Genomic DNA, 15,592 nt, shown 5'->3' on the forward strand with positions numbered 1-15,592 from the left:
CTTCCCGCCCGCCGCACCTGTCAGCGCGGGGCCGCCACACCGCCGTAAAGCGGCACCCGCGCCACACCGACGCAAAGCGCCACACCGCCGTAAAGTGCCACCCGCTGCCGCAAAGCCCCGCCCCGGCAGCCCCCGTACCCCGCGATGGTAAGAGAAGGAGCCGCTAGAGAGGATCCAGCGGGGAATAGCGAGGGTGGAGGGGATTGGGTCAGCTCTCTCGTGAGGAGAGACTGCGGGTCGTGCGCCTGGTTCGTGTGGAGAAGACTAAGAGGAGATCTCATAGAAGTACCTCCAGCGGGTGCCAGTAGGGCAGTGCTAGACTCTCTTCAGTGGTGCCCTATGACAGGATAAAGAGTAATGACCAAGAAAAAAACCACGATAAATTTTACCTCAACATGAGCAAAACTCCTTGACATGAGTGTGGCAGACGTCTGGGACCTACTTGTCTCGGGAGGGCATGGGAGTCTCCCTCTCTGGAAAAATTCCAAACCTACCTGGACCTTCCTGTGTCACCTGCTCCAGGTGACCCTGCCTTGACAGGGGTTTCGACTGGGTGATCTCCAGAGGGCACAAAGAACCCTAAAGATTCTGTGAATGTCCTTATGAACAACATCATTAGGAAGAACTTTTTGCCCGGTGAGGTTGGTGAGGCCCTGACACGGCACCCAGAGAAGCTGTGGCTGCCCCATTCCTGTAAGTGTTCGAGGCTTTGTTGGACGGGGCTTGGAGCACCCTGGGACAGTGGAAGGTGTCGCTGCCCATGGCAGGGGGTGGAAGGAGATGATCTTTTAAGGTCCCTTCCAATCCCAACCATCCCATGACGCTATTTCTGTGCTCCGCTGCCACTCTGCCGTAAAGCGCGCCCTCGCGCCGGCCGGCACGCGCACGCGGCGCCAGACGTGGTTGGCCGCCACACTGCCGTGCGGCGAGGAAACTGTCGTGCAAGCGCCGTGGTGTCACGGCGCGATGTGGCGGGGCGCGGCCGCGGGGCTGCTGTGCCTGGCCGCCGCCTGGCTCCTGGGCCGCGGGTTCGAGCCCCGCGCCCGCCTGCTCTGCGCCGCGGAGCTGCGGCGCTACCGGGGGGCACCGGGCGAGCCCGGGCTCTACCTCGCCCTCCTGGGACGGGTCTTCGATGTGGAGCGGGGCCGCAAACACTATGGGCCCGGCGGCGCCTACAGCGGGCTCGCAGGTACCGCCGGTGGGTCAGGGAGGGGGGTTTGGGTGTGGGTCTGGCGTGGGCTGGCTGGGGAGGGAGGGGATCATCCCCGGCTGGGGACTTCACCCCCTGGCTGGTGTGGGGGTGTGGGGGGTGTCATCGGGTCTCGCCGCTGTCTGGGAACGCGCTCCGTGCCTGGGGGATTCACGCCTGGGGAATTCGCTCGATAGCTGGGACATTCATCCCATTCGTGGGGGATTCATCCCATGCCTGGGGGATTCATTCCATACCTGGGGCATTCACCCCTGGGACATTTATTCCATGCCTGGGAGATTCATTCCATGTCTGGGGGATTCACCCCCTGGCTGTGAGGAGAAGGAGCTCACCCCCTGTTTGGGGAACCCACTCCATGCCTGGGCTGTCGTTCCAAGGCTGGGGTCACACCCCTGGCTGGAGGATTCATTCTATGCCTGGGGGATTCACCCCTGGGTCATTTATTCCATGTCTGGGGGATTCACCCCTGGCTGCGAGGAGAAGGAGCTCACCCCCTGTTTGGGGAACCCACTCCATGCCTGGGCTGTCATTCCAAGGCTGGGATCATCCTTGGCCGGGGGATTCACTCTGTGGCTGGGGTCTCACCACCCCTGTCCCACAGGCAGAGATGCCACCAGAGCGTTTGCCAGCGGTGACTTCACCCCGGCGGGGCTGGTGGACGACGTGGCAGGGCTGTCACCCCCAGAGCTGCTCTCCATCCACCGCTGGCTGAGCTTCTACAGAGACAACTACGAGCCCGTGGGTAGGTGCCGGGTGGGGGGTGGGCTCATGCACAGCCCAAGGTCCTGAGCCCTGTGAGGAACCAGCAGCCAAGCCAGATCTTCAAGGTCTGCTTCCCTCCCATGGAAAGTTTAATAGTTTTCCCACCTGGCTGTTGTCCTGCTTTGATTGTCTCTGCTGAGCAAAAAGCCTGGAGCCAGGCTGAGATCACCTGCACTCAGGAGACTGTAGGAGCAGCAGTGCAGGGAAACTATTTTGGGGAATGAGTTGCATGGGTGGGAATGGCTTCTGGGTTGTGCAGCTGAAACTGGCTTTGGTTTTCAGATCTGTAAGGAGTCTGTGCCTAAGCTTATCCTGCATGGATTTATTAATATGGGTAAATTGCTGAGTGATCCAAGGGTTGAAGGGATGTAAACTCAGTTCAGTTCTAAAATTGGGCCATGGTGATATCTCCTTTTATTTTTGTCTCTAAATAACAAATTAAAAATAAAACCCCTCCAGAACTATGCATTTTCCTTGCCTGGAAGCACTGTGGTCTTAACTGATCTCCTCTCCCAGGGAAGCTGGTGGGCAGATTCTACGATGAAAATGGGGCACCGACAGAAGCCCTGAGGGAGGTTGAGGCTGCCATTGAGGAAGCTCTCAAATTTCAAACAGAAAATGAGCAGAAGAAGCAGCAGTTCCCACCCTGCAATTCTGAATGGAGCTCTGCTAAAGGCACCCGGTTCTGGTGCACCAGACAGAGGTAAGCTCGTCCCCTTTGGAGCAGAGCCTTCTTTTGGGTACCCTGTGCTTTGTTCTTGCCTCTCCTGGCAGGAGGGGCATGGGAAGATGTCCTGGCTCGTGCAGCCACCACACTCCATGGGTAGGTGAGGTCTGTGACCTGGCACAGGCTGTGTGTGCAGTGGTGCTGCCAGGGCTGGAATATGCCAGGCAGGGACTGTCCCTGTCTGAATTCACTGGGTTCTTCAGGTGGGAGAAGTTCTCGGAGAAAACGATTCCCCCAGCACTGCCAAAGCCAGCACTAACCTGTGCCCCCAAGCACCACATCCACACAGCTTTTAAATCCCTGCAGGGGTGGGACTCCACCACTGCCCTGGGCAGCTGTGCCAGTGCCTGACCACCCTTTCCATAAAGAAGTTTTCCCCAATATCCAGCCTAAACCCCCCCTGGCACAACTTGAGGCTGTTTCCTCTTACCCTGTCCCTTGTTCCCTGGGAGCAGAGCCTGACCTTCACCTGGCTTCAAACTCCTGTCATGGAGTGGTAAACAGTGAGAACGTCCCCCCTGAGCCTCCTTTTCTCCAGGCTGAACCTCTTCTGTCACACTGGAATCAAATAATTTACCACATGTGCACCTGATCCTCCTGTTCTCAGCAAAACAGCACAGAAATCCCAGTAGGACAGGGATTCAAACAGGTTCTGTCACCTATCAGGAATACAAGCTGTAACCTGTGTTTTTCAGACAGTTTCACAGCCTGGCTCATAGGCTGACACCACATTTTCACTTAAACCACATAAAAATGAGCTTAAGCTTTGAATAATCATTTCCTACTTTCCTGTTAGTAGCTGTCTCTCAGCTTAGGCACTATTTTGTTTGAAGATGAAATCATTTCACAGACCACACTGCAAAATGCATGGGCTTCATGTCAGCCCACAGGCTGTGTTGCCCAGGGATCTGCTTCTCTGTGTCACTGGGCTTGGGGACAGCCTTGGGACCAGGTGTCATGTGGCAGACTTGTGTAAGAGGCTTAGAAGCTGCAGTGGTTGGGGAACAGGCAGGATTTGGCCCATAGAGACACTTAGGCATAAAGACACATGATGAATTAGGTGGGGAAGTGCTTTTTCTTCTGCCCCAGTTCTCAAAATCACTGTGTTTAGTCAAGGCCTAGAAGAGCCTGGTCTATTGGAAGGTGTCCGTACCTGTGGCAGGGGTGGACTGGATGATCTTTAAGGTCCTTCCAACCTAAGCCACTGTGATTCTGTGAAGATGTGTGGTCACCTGTGAGCATTTAGGTACCTCTAGAAAAGGCATTTTGCTGTGCTGCACAAGGCTGTGATTCCTCTTCCAGCAGTGGAAACATGGAATGCAGGAGCTGGTCACTCTCAGAAGGGCAGAGCCTGTAGCAGCAGTGATGAAAGCAGGTTCAGGCCACAGGTTTCTGAAGCACAGCCAATAAAAAGGTATCAGCTGTGGGATGGTGGCTGCTGGGAGCAAAGTCTGCCTCAGTGTTAATTCTAGTTTTCCCAGATTGTCTTAGGATTTTTTTCCTAAGGATTCTGTGTTGACTGGAAGCATTTCCATGTGTTTGAACGGTAATTTATTTCCATTTTGCATTCCTAGTGGGGGCGTGCACAGAGACTGGGCTGGAGTCCCTCGGAAGCTGTTCAGCCCTGGCTGGCAGGGCAGCCGCTGTGTGTGTGTGAGGAGCTCGGGCCCCCCCTGGGGACAGCCACAGTCCCAGCACAGCGACAGAGGGGACCTGGATGACCCTCACCTGCAGCAGTACGAGGGCTGCCCTCCCCTGGCCGAGCAGTGTGTCCTCCTCACCGGCTGACTGCGGGGCACCGACAGTCCTGCAGTCAAACCTTGCACTTCGGGTGGGCAGCTCCAGCCCTTCCACCTGTCCATGCAAAGGGAGCAATAACAATCTCCTGTTATTTGTGATGCTTTTTAACGTGTGGAGATGGAGTTGAGAGAAGGAGGAAACACTTCACCCAGGTTAATGGCTAAAAAGTCAAGTCACAGGATGCTTTCTTTATTTCTATGAGAAATATTTTTGCACCTGGGAACAAACTGTAAGAGGCACAGCCTGAATTGTATTTTAGAACTGCTTGCTCGTGCAGTCAGGAAATGGATGTTAGTGTGCACAGTGGTGGGACAGTGTGCTGTGGTTTAAAGCAGCGAGGTCAGTGAGCACAGGAACTGCTGCAGCATCCCTCCCCACACTCGGTGTGCAGTCCTCAGGTCCTGCTGCAGGGAAGTGCTGATGCTCCTTCCCAGGCACCTGACTCACTCCAAAGAGTTTAAAGGTAGCAGGGAGAACCCTGAATTTCTTCTGCAATTAAGGTCTGCAATATCTAGGAACTTGCCCAGTTTAGTTACACACAAGCTTTATCAAATTCTTGGAGTAGAGAAGGCAAAGGCCAGAGCTGTATTTCCTCACTCAGTGTTTGCATTAGATACTGTGCCAAGATATTGAAGCCACCTATGAGAATTGTTGTTTGACATTAACCTCACTCTCCTGGTCTGTGATTCACCACTTTCAAACTGTTCTGATCAGGAATGAGTAGTTTTAAATAGCTTTCTTTTTGCTGTCTGGGTGGCAACAGAACCATCCTACTGTAATCTGCCTCCTGTTTCCATTCTGGTATAAAACTTCCTCCCATCTGGTCTGTGCCTCTCAGACTATAACCTGAGCTGGATGTGCCCTTACAAGACCCAGCACTCGTAAAATCCATACTTAGTGTATCACAGCTGGCAGAATTCAGCAATATGAGTGACTCCCAGAAATGCAGGGCAGGTTATTACCCTTTCTGGGTGGGGCTGAAAGGGAGGAAGGAATCCCTGCACAGGGTTCAGGCACTACAAACCTCAAGCTGCAGGGAAGCAGTTGCTGGTTATAATGGAATCTGCTGTTAAAATCAGTTTTGGTGTAGCTGAGCTTTGAGAGAGACATGGAGATCAGATCAGTGGTGGCACAGGTCCCTGCTGACTTGTGGTCAGTTCTTCTCTTAAGGCAGCTGCCACCTATGTCTAAGCAGCTGGAAAGTGCTTATAAACTGATTTTTAGCTACCAGCACCTCTAAAGAGAGGCCCAGAATCGAAGTGATTAGTTATTTAATTAGCAAGTTTACAGGAGGCACCATTACTCCCTTGCAGTAGGACACATGACAGCATTTCTCACTGATAAAAGCTCAGAGGATGCTACAGCTGCCAGGGATGGAGCCACGCAGCAACTTCAACATGTACATGCTTGTTGTAATAGTGGGAGGGTCGGGGCCCAGGGGTTGTGTTTTTATTTTTGGGGTTTTTTACCTATCATCATCCTGAAGAGAGGCTCTTCCAGGCACTGCCCCGCTGTGCCAGCTCGTGTCACTCACAGGAGGAGCAGGATGTGTGGCAGAACCAAACCTCAGCCCTGGGCTTGAGCCATCTTTGGGGGTGGAGTTAGCAACTCAACTCACACAATGCTGAAGATCAAGCTTTGTAAAAAGCGCAGGAAAGCTGCAAAGCAGCACTTCACTGCCTCCACAACTCTGGCCTTTGCCACGTTTAAGAAGACACCACCACTTTAAAAAGAAATTGCATTTAAAGTAGTGAAACCATCCACCCAAATGATTGGCAAATGCCTTTAAAAGAGCTTTTTAAAACTATTTGAAAGTTGGAGCAAATTCTAGACTAAAATGCTGTAAGAAGTCGTTTGTGAGGGTAAACCAGTCCCAGTGAAGGTGGACCAGCTTGACCTTCTAAGCAAGTTTCATCTTGCTGTTACACTCAATCACTATACAAACAGTGCTGAGGGGATGGTTTTGATAGCAAGAGCTACACAAAAATCAAATAAACTGCTGCAAAAAGGCAGGGCAGGAAGGTGTTGGTTCAAGTTAAAGTTGGTTGAAAACCAGTTCACAGCTTATTCCTCAGTTTAGAGTTTGGAAACACTGGGCAGGAAGAGTTTGTCTTGCACTAGGAATAAGTCATCTATTAAAGCAAACAAGGAGACACCCTCACTGACCTGAAGTGCTCCAAGACTATCATGTTTATAACTCCAATTCAGCAGCTCAGCTGGATTCTCCCATGGTGGAAAAGGAAAAGGGTGGGAAGAAAACAGTGATAGCTACAGAGGGCTCAAGTCACCAAAGACAGTGCTCTAATAAAGCTCACCATTCATCTGTACTTCAGTAAGTTTTATTAATAAAAGACTAAATGCATCACAATCTCACCCAGAAGTCTTGGCTGGGTTTGCTATTGCACTGAAGTTTTCCTGAAGTGAAGCTGCAGCAGCTCTCTGCTCTCCCGGGGGCTGAGCTGCCTCCAGTACACAACTGAGTGCACCAAGTGTCAGTAACTTGAACTGATGAACTCCATGAACAGCTCTGGCCCGTGGGGAGCTCGGGTTTGTTTCACAAGACTGGTTATAGGTAAGTCTAGTATAAGGCATATAAGATGACTACATGGTACAAGCTAGAACACCAGACCTTGACAGCCAAAAGAACACTTGTAGCAGTTCCACGACATGGACTCGTTTCAGAACAAAGAATAAAGTTGTTATGCCTGACTGGATGTTGTATCCCTGGTTTTCTTGGTGGTTTGTAAGGGTAAGCTTGCAGAGGGGCAGCTGTCTCTACAGGAGCAGACACTTCCTTAGCAAGGTTTCACCTCACAATGCATCATCTAGTACTGCATTTTATTACAAGTAGAATCATTACACAACAAAGTAATGCATATTGGAAAAATACATTTTTACAACGACTCCAGACAAACATTGCAGATAAAATGCCATTGTTCTAAGACTTCCTTTTCTATTTCACAGAGGGTATTAGAAGATTCAGTTATTTCTGTCACTCATACAAGCTTTGATTTTTCTAGAGACCAGTTTGCTGCAGTGACCACCTCTGTTGGTTACAGAAAAAAGAGGACTTGCCTATTAACATTTGATCTACAAAACGATCCAACTTTGCCTCCCATACTGTTACACGTTAGTTTATAAGCACTACATGAGCAGTTGGACAAGCTGTTATCTCCAGCACAGGAAGTCATTAAGGCATCTGTCAGCTTTTAGCCAGCAACTTACTCTGCTCTGTTAGTACCTTAAACAGCAACATTCTCACTCCACTCAGTGGTGTGAAACAGCGACTGCACTTTTTACAGACAAAAAATTTCAGCCAGACCACGGTTAGTGCTTGTGTAAGTGCTGGACCACGGTATTTGCTTGTGTAAGAGTGCTGGATGACTGCAATCAAAAGGAATCCAATCTCAGAACAAAAAGCTACAGCATGAACCACCCGACTTCCCACACAGCCCTGCTGAAGTGCCTGAAACCTCGAGTGAAGCAGCACTTCCAAGGACACAAACTGATTTTCCATCTAACCTTTTGTTCAGTGCTTGGCAGACTTGAGTCTTAAGTTAATACACACCACTAAAAGTCGGGGTAAGAGGGGTGGGGGGTTTGGTAACAACTGTATTATGCTACAAAAAGGGAAGAGCAGTTGTTTAGAGTTAGAAATGTGTTGACCACCACTACATTACCAAGTGCTTCATTCACATTTGTGCCCTGTAGTGGAGCATTGCCAGCAAAACTCCCCAAAAAATCTCAGTGGTCCGAGAGTTCAGACCAACACTAGGCAGAGTGTGTCAGGGATTGAGTCCCACCAGTTGTCTGGTGGGGTCAACTCCACAGCTGAATTAGTAAAGAAGTAACTTGGGTTTTGGTTCAAGTTGTGAGCTTTTCCCCTTTAGCTCTGGCAGAAAGCTATTTAGAGTTGGCTGGAAGGAAACTATCTCAAAGGCACTTTAAAAGGATCAAATTTGCTGAATTTAGTTGCTTTGAATTACACCTCAGGCTGTATACTTAACAATAACCTCAACTTTCCTTTCAGACTTCAGTAAGTAAGCTGGGGCAGTACTGGCTGTAAACAGCAAACCAGGAGCACTACAGATGATTTCCCAGATATTTCCCACAGTTTGACAGTTATAATCAATATCCTGTTTTTTAGAAGAGCAACTACCCAGCCTTAACTTGCCATTCAGTTAAACTGAATTTTGACCAGATCCATATTTTCCATCACTAAAAAGCCTGCTTAATCTGTTAGAGGTGAGCTCCCTGTTCCCTTGCCCTTACATCAGAGAAGCCACTGCAAAAGTGATGTTCAATGCTTTGGCAATTACATGCTGTGCAGTTTTCCAATTAGGCTGAAGCCCATAGGCTGTGGCCTTGGAAAACCCCTCTGCACGATCTTTCAATATTCTGAGCACACTCTTACCCCTCCACATCACTTCAGCTCCAAGCCAAGAAGGAAAACAACATGTTCTCATGGGACTACAGTCAAGACTTCTTTCACCAAATGCACTTTCTCTCCATCTTTTTTTCACTGCTAGAGACCTGCAACCAGTGACACCCTGAAATACCAGAACTACGTTTTCCATCATCTCTTTCACTCAAAAACTCCCAAACTGTAGATTGTAGTTAACTGACACCATCAATTGTTGTAGCTAACATAAACTGACACCACTATTTTCCCCCATTCACCTACAATATTATGCCAGAGATGCACCATTTGCATTAGTAACTGTGTTAGAGACCAGCTGTGTTACCCAGAGCATTCTGTTGCAACATGACAGCAGCAGACATCAAACAGTGAGGCAAGTTTGTATTGTCATCCATTGTTCTTCCCTAGTGGTCCAAGGGCGATTCCAGTTACAATATATGCATATTGGAAGATCAAAGTGCAGATGAAGTGAGACTTGACATGAAATTAATCATACAAATGTCAGCAATTACACCCTCTCCTATCCTCTCCTTGTACAAGCTTGAGAAAAACTGAGCAAGTGTCCCATAGCAGCAGCAGTCTGGGTCATCATCTCATCTTAGTCTTGAAGACCAACAAGTCACTGCTCCAAACAGGGCAACACATCATCACCTGCCCATACTGTTCAGCAGAGATAACAGTCATTAAAAAATGCACACCAATTCATGGAATAAAGATGAGGAATGCTGAATTGAGTCTACACTAGCTTTATGTCTTGAAGTAAAAACAGCTTTAACATGGCATGTAGTTTTGCTTAAGTACCCATATTTTCTAAATGAAGCCTTTGCCCACCAAATCACAAGCTGGTCTACCAGTCAAGTACTTTCCTGTTTACCTAGACAATGTGGTGGTAGGTTTCCACAGATTCAGCATGTTTAAGAGAGTACAACCAGCCTAGATTAAAATACTGCAGCTTACTCCTAACAGGAAGCCTCCATGTACACTCCCACTCACCAGCAATCCCGCTGAAAATGGACCCAAGTTTAGTGTCTAGAGGTGCAGCACATTCTACACTTGGTAGGGTTACTGACTCTCCCACAGCAGTCACCAGGCCCCTTGAGCCCCAGGAAAGTGTTACTCTCCCTCCTGGGATTCTTAATGCACTTCAGCATTTATTGCTGGATTGTGAGTTAGACTTCACCAGTTTTAGTGTTCCTCCTTTAGCACATGCTCAGGCCTTTCAGCAAACTCATGGTCATTTATACAAGTGCCATGAACTGAAGGACCAGCAATGCAAATACAAAAGTGCAACAAAGACTGACAGTTCCAGCAGGTATGAGCAAGAGCATTTCCTAAAACAATCTTGCACTTCTCTTGAACATGCTAAAGCTAATGAGTCATTTGCTGAGGAGGTATCAAGATGTGGATCTGCAATTCTGACTGCTTTGCATCAGATGTTGTAAAGCTTTCTGTTGTAAGGCCACAATTCTTGAGCTATACTTAGAACTACCCTGGGGTCTGAAGAGTTTCTTGAACAGTGGTTGCAACAGCTCAGTTTAGCTTCACAAAAAGTCTTCTCTAGAGAAGGGGAACGTTTATCTCTAAGACAAAGCAAAGAAAGATACCTGGTTACCCTGAAACTCAATACCATCTCTACTAAGCAGCCTGAAAGCCACAGGACTTAATAGAGTTGCTCAGTGCAAAGCACCATGTTGAGGACAGACCTGTTTTATGCCGATTCAATCAGTATAAATTTCAGCTTCCATACCCCACTGCAACTAGAAGAGGGTCTAAATTCTTTTGTCACTTGGTTTCAACAATCCACTCTGATTCCTAGTGAAGTCTATCACAGCCTGATACATTTACAGTCATACAAAATCATTTATACCAGAGTATATCATGACAGGGTCCTTAATTAGTTCAGTCTATTGCAGAAGACGTGTATAGGCCTCCTCTTCCCTATCCAGAGGGCTTGTAAGCAGAGCTGCTGTCAGGAGCACTGACTGGGAATCCCTTTACTTCCACAGCATACTAGGAGACTCCTCCCAGAGTCAGGACATCAAAGCAGATGTTGCAAACTCGAACTGGCTTGTTCAGATCAAATTTTATGATAGGAATCTCCTTTGTTGAGCACTTATGACAGAGCAGGCGTCCACAGTGTCGGCTGTTGATAGAAGAAGGGTGGGAGAACAGTGAATTCCCTCCTAGTGAGCACCAGGATGTTACTGTTTGACATTCTTTATCAATGACAGCATCATTAAATACACACTAGCAACTGAAATGCTATGAGTGTCTTGTATCTTCTGATATTTGTCATGAATAACTGACTAATGCCAACAGTACATGCTGGTTCTGAACTAGTGAGCCACCTGGCACTGCTTCTACTGATGCACGTGTAGTTTCTTTAGCACACTGAGCTAAGAAAAATCTTAACATCCTTCCAACCCAGCATGTTTTGTACAAGTTCAGACTATTTTAAAAAGGCAACTGCTATCTATAAAAGAGCAGCTCATGTTCATCTCCAGCCAGTTCCACACTGCAAACAGGATCCCAAACCTGAACTGTCAACACCTGCCCAAATCTGCCACCTCTTTTGGTGCAGGTCACCACCGTGGTGGTGGTGTGCTCCCTCCTGTCTTTCCTGGGTAAGCCACAGCCCCAGTGGCTGTCCTCTCTCTGCCTCATGCCTCCACAGGAGGCTCTCCCTGACCCCAACCTCTGTGCAAGAAATAAAGTCCTGATAAACCACTGCCAAGAGTTACCATTAAACTTCTGCTAACTCACTGTCTTAATAAAATATATTGTTGCTCCTCTGTGGAGTGCATCACACTCTGACAACTGGGTATTTAAATCCTGTTTCATTACTGGAACTTGGACATAATTTCTCATTTACAACCAGAGTATTAAATGCACAAGCTGCTTAAAATACGATTTCATATTTGAAGACTACAAGTTTCTGATCTAAGACAGGATGGAATGTTTCAGCTGGATTAGTGGTTGTGTACCTATGTTAACATGGAGGTTTCCTAAACTACTGGAAGGAAGAAGCCTAGCTACATTTGGGGAGGAATCCATTTCCTTGTAAGCACAGCAAGGTGGCTCATATTACCAGTGATGCTTTCTTGTCGTGACTCCGAATTTGGCAGCACATTCATAGCAGTTGGAGCCATCACACCAGGGAGGTTCTTTTGTCAGCATATCTGTTAAGAGGTAAAAATGTGAAGGCAAAATGGGCTCAGACACCTCCTGAGTACACTAAACCTGAAGGCTATTTCCAGTTCTAGGTTGTATTGAGTATAATGGATTTAACTATTCTTGGAGGAGCTGGAGTCTTGTTTGTAGATGATCTATAGCTGCTTTCCATCACATTGTCCACAGCAACTGTACAGCACCAGTTAAAAAACAACATCTGTGTTTGAAGCTACACAACCAGCCAAGAGTTTCCATCTTTCTATCTTTCCACAAAAAGTAGTATCTAACAGTTTGCATTGTACAACTTTTCAGCCAATCACCAGAAAAACTAATATTTCTACCCTGCACTGACTGTAGCATAAAATTCACAAGTTCCATCTCTCTGGAATTACTGTCACCTAAGTCAAATGTTCAGAGTTCTTTCCTCTGAAGTATCCTGAAATACTTTCCCACCACAGCAAGTGGTACCTACCCAGCAATCTGAAGAGAAGCTGTTTTGTAGCAACTTGATAGTTGAAGATATTGACTCCTTGGTTATTGTTAACCCCCAGGCGAGCCCCAGCTCTCACTATTGCACGACACAAGTTAGCATTTCCCTTCATGTAAGCCAAGAGGAGCACTGAAAAATAAAAGCCAGAGAGTTCCTTGTTAACAGAGTGGTAGATTGTGTTACATTCAGTCCAGACAGGAGCTTTAGTTTTTAAGTTTCCAAGTATTGTGTGCCTCCTACTGAATTTAATGTACCACTGCCAATTATTCCAGCTTTAGAACTGACATAGCACAAATACAACTCAAGTGACTTTCAAGTTTAATAGTTGTTGAGTCTCACCTACCTGTGTTTCCTTCAGCATCAGGTTTGTCTAGAGGGTATTCTGGCATACACTCCAAGAAGAGGTCACAGATGGCTGCTGCATTATCTTTCCCATATTGTCCCAAAATATGCATTGGTGACTGGCCTCTGGGGAAAAGAGTTTGTTATCCTGATCAAAGTCTGCTTGCTGCTGCAGTTACTCATCCAACTCTTCTTGCTTTCAAGTTTGGTTCAGACTTGAGCAATGCTACATCTCAGTAACTCAGCACGTCACACAAAACTCCCTCCTTAACTTTCCTTCCTTGGTGTATACATAAAATATAATTTGCACAGAATTTAGACACAGCATCATCTGCACACTTCTAAATTCATGTATAAATAATATAATACAAGCAAGATAATGTATTTTTAAGCAGCATATCAGCACATATTTTAAAATACAAAGTGGTGCTTTTAGTGTGTTAAGACTATAAATAATTACCTGATATTAAAGGCTTCTGCATCTACATTGCACTCTGTGAGGAGGACCCGGATATTGTTCAGACGACCGTGCATCACTGCCAGATGCAGAGCTGAACAGTAGAACAAAAATAAAAAAAATATTCAAGACTCTGTATCAGCAATAGTTACAGCCTAATAACTAAATGAAACCCCCTCCTTCTCAAACAACTCCTTCCACCTGCTTTGATTTCCTGGACTTTCATTCTTTCACCTTTGCAGTGCAAGCCAATTCATGGTGAGCTCTCTACCACTAGGAGACATCATTAACAAATGTACTGAAGTGTTCTGCATTTACTTGTGGAACTTGAAGTTTACCATTATTTCCATTTTCATCTACAGCTGCAAAGTCTACTCCATTCTCCAGAAGGACTGAACAAATGGTGGGCAGGTCTTGCTGGGCTGCTAAGTGAAGAGCAGTCTGACGGTGCTTGGTCAGTTCATTCACCTGGGCACCTGCAAGCAGCTGTCAGGATGCAAGAAAGAATATGTTCAAAGGTGGTTTCAGGGCTATTTTAACCAACAGTTTATTTCTGTGAATGAAGCACACAACACTCTACTCTACAGAGATACTTCTAGGCCTCCAGAGTGTATAAAATGGTATCATTACCGAGCTGCTACAAATCGTGTTTGTGTTCAAATGTGCAGAAAGGGGCAAGGAAAGATTCTTTAAATTGAACCACACTACCCTAGTGACTGCCACAAACCCAATATGCTCACGTGAAGGCTACTGTGGCAGCTCAGCTAACAGTGCAAGCTACAGGAACTCTGTGTTTCAGAAGGAGTGGTGTCACTCCCATGTGATTTCCAGGCTGCAGCAGTGTGCAGAAGGGCAGGGTGCACAGTGGGGCAGAGGGATGGGGACTGTCCTGCACACACCAGATTGCGCACAATGATCTCCGAGCCAGCCTGCACTGCCAGGTGCAGAGGGGTCAGCTTGGAGGCGTCCTGCACCCGCGAGTTGACATTGGCCTGCACGCTGATCAGGAACAGCACGCTCTCGATGTCTGAGTTCTGAACAGCCACATGGAGGAAATTCCGACCTTTATTATCGACCTGTGGCAGAAAGGGCACGAGAAATTAATTTCTGGTTCCTGTAGAACAAGGTGGTTTATGTAGTAGGACATGTTTTAACTAAGAGACACTTGCTTCCTCTGCTTGAACTGTAGAGTTTGTTCCTTTCACTGGTTGACATTAGAGACTTATCTGATAGATGGGACTATCAAATACCCAAACTGAGAAATTATCTGCTGCAACTGCTCAGTCCAGTCTGCTTCACACTACTTTATTTCTAATTTATAACCTTGTCATTTCTTGACCACACGCTGGAGAGTATTGTTAGACAGACAAAAGGTTAACAGCTGTTGTGGTTAAGTACTGAGCAGCAGTTAATGATAAACTCAGTTAAATTAAACAAGCTTGAGTCTATCTGGCCATTAATCCAGGAGAAGGAAGCAACACGGAATCGTACCACACTGATGTAAAGTGCATTCACAGAACCAGAGAATGGTTTGGTTTGGAAGGGACCTTCCAAGGTAATCCAGTCCATCCCCTGCCATGGGCAGGGACACCTTCCACTATCCCAGGTTGCTCCAAGCCCCATCCAACCTGGCCTTGGACACTTCCAGGGATGGGGCAGCCACAGCTTCTCTGGACAACCTGAGAATTTGTTTTTTTGGCTTAATACCAAGTACATGTTGTTCAATTTTGCTTTTCAGCTGATGTTAAAACATATTTAAACTGACTGTGTTTGTAACCATGTTTTAGATATATTACAAGAGCTCACTAAACACTCAAATATTTTACTAGTAATTAAACTTACACAGGATAGGAAGAATCTCCTGAACAGCTGCCTGAAGTGTCACACCAGAAGCCTGAAGATACAGTTGGAGGTTTTACAGTTCAGCAGGGCAGCATAGCATCTATTATTCAGTTATTTTAGGTCAAGTGTTCTGTTTTGGATAGCTGGGTAATAGATTTTTTCTGTACTAGTCCAGCACAAGACAAGAGTAGAGTTAGAATTTTCTCCTTATACACACATATGCCTGTTTCTCAGTTTAGTATTGACAAGAGAAGAAGATTTGACAAGACACTAACCCTCAATGTTCTTACTCATACATATCACAGACATACCTACAGCTTCCTAGTAAGAGAATTGGCATCTGGCAAGCAGATTGCATGTAAAGCCACAAA

The 15,592-nt window shown here is 46.9% G+C and overlaps 2 protein-coding genes across 4 annotated transcripts in view; one reads left to right on the forward strand and one right to left on the reverse strand.

Moving 5' to 3' along the window:
• The first annotated feature begins 118 nt into the window (after positions 1-118).
• Positions 119-7,208, forward strand: CYB5D2 (cytochrome b5 domain containing 2). 2 transcript variants are annotated; one of them, XM_088177048.1, is made up of 4 exons: positions 119-693; positions 1,812-1,952; positions 2,489-2,675; positions 4,274-7,208. In XM_088177048.1, the coding sequence occupies exons 1-4, from the start codon at positions 603-605 to the stop codon at positions 4,485-4,487; spliced, it is 633 nt and encodes a 210-aa protein (XP_088033174.1). In that variant the 5' UTR covers positions 119-602; the 3' UTR covers positions 4,488-7,208. The 2 variants fall into 2 exon arrangements, with proteins under 2 accessions (XP_088033174.1, XP_014743487.1); XM_014888001.2 differs by lacking the exon at positions 119-693 and adding an exon at positions 935-1,189.
• Positions 6,823-15,592, reverse strand: part of ANKFY1 (ankyrin repeat and FYVE domain containing 1) — a 31,772-nt gene continuing 23,002 nt past the window's right edge. For both annotated transcript variants that reach the window (XM_014887999.2, XM_088177047.1), the window contains 7 exons: positions 14,279-14,455; positions 13,718-13,865; positions 13,383-13,473; positions 12,924-13,048; positions 12,563-12,709; positions 12,008-12,098; positions 6,823-11,062 (listed from right to left, as the gene is read on the reverse strand). In XM_014887999.2, coding sequence (XP_014743485.1) covers positions 10,930-11,062; positions 12,008-12,098; positions 12,563-12,709; positions 12,924-13,048; positions 13,383-13,473; positions 13,718-13,865; positions 14,279-14,455 — 912 coding nt within the window. In that variant the 3' untranslated portion in view covers positions 6,823-10,929. The remainder of the gene's footprint in view (positions 11,063-12,007; positions 12,099-12,562; positions 12,710-12,923; positions 13,049-13,382; positions 13,474-13,717; positions 13,866-14,278; positions 14,456-15,592) is intronic.

Source organism: Sturnus vulgaris, chromosome 21 (genome assembly GCF_052056855.1).
Source record: "Sturnus vulgaris isolate bStuVul1 chromosome 21, bStuVul1.hap1, whole genome shotgun sequence".
Classification (NCBI taxonomy): Eukaryota; Metazoa; Chordata; class Aves; order Passeriformes; family Sturnidae; genus Sturnus; species Sturnus vulgaris.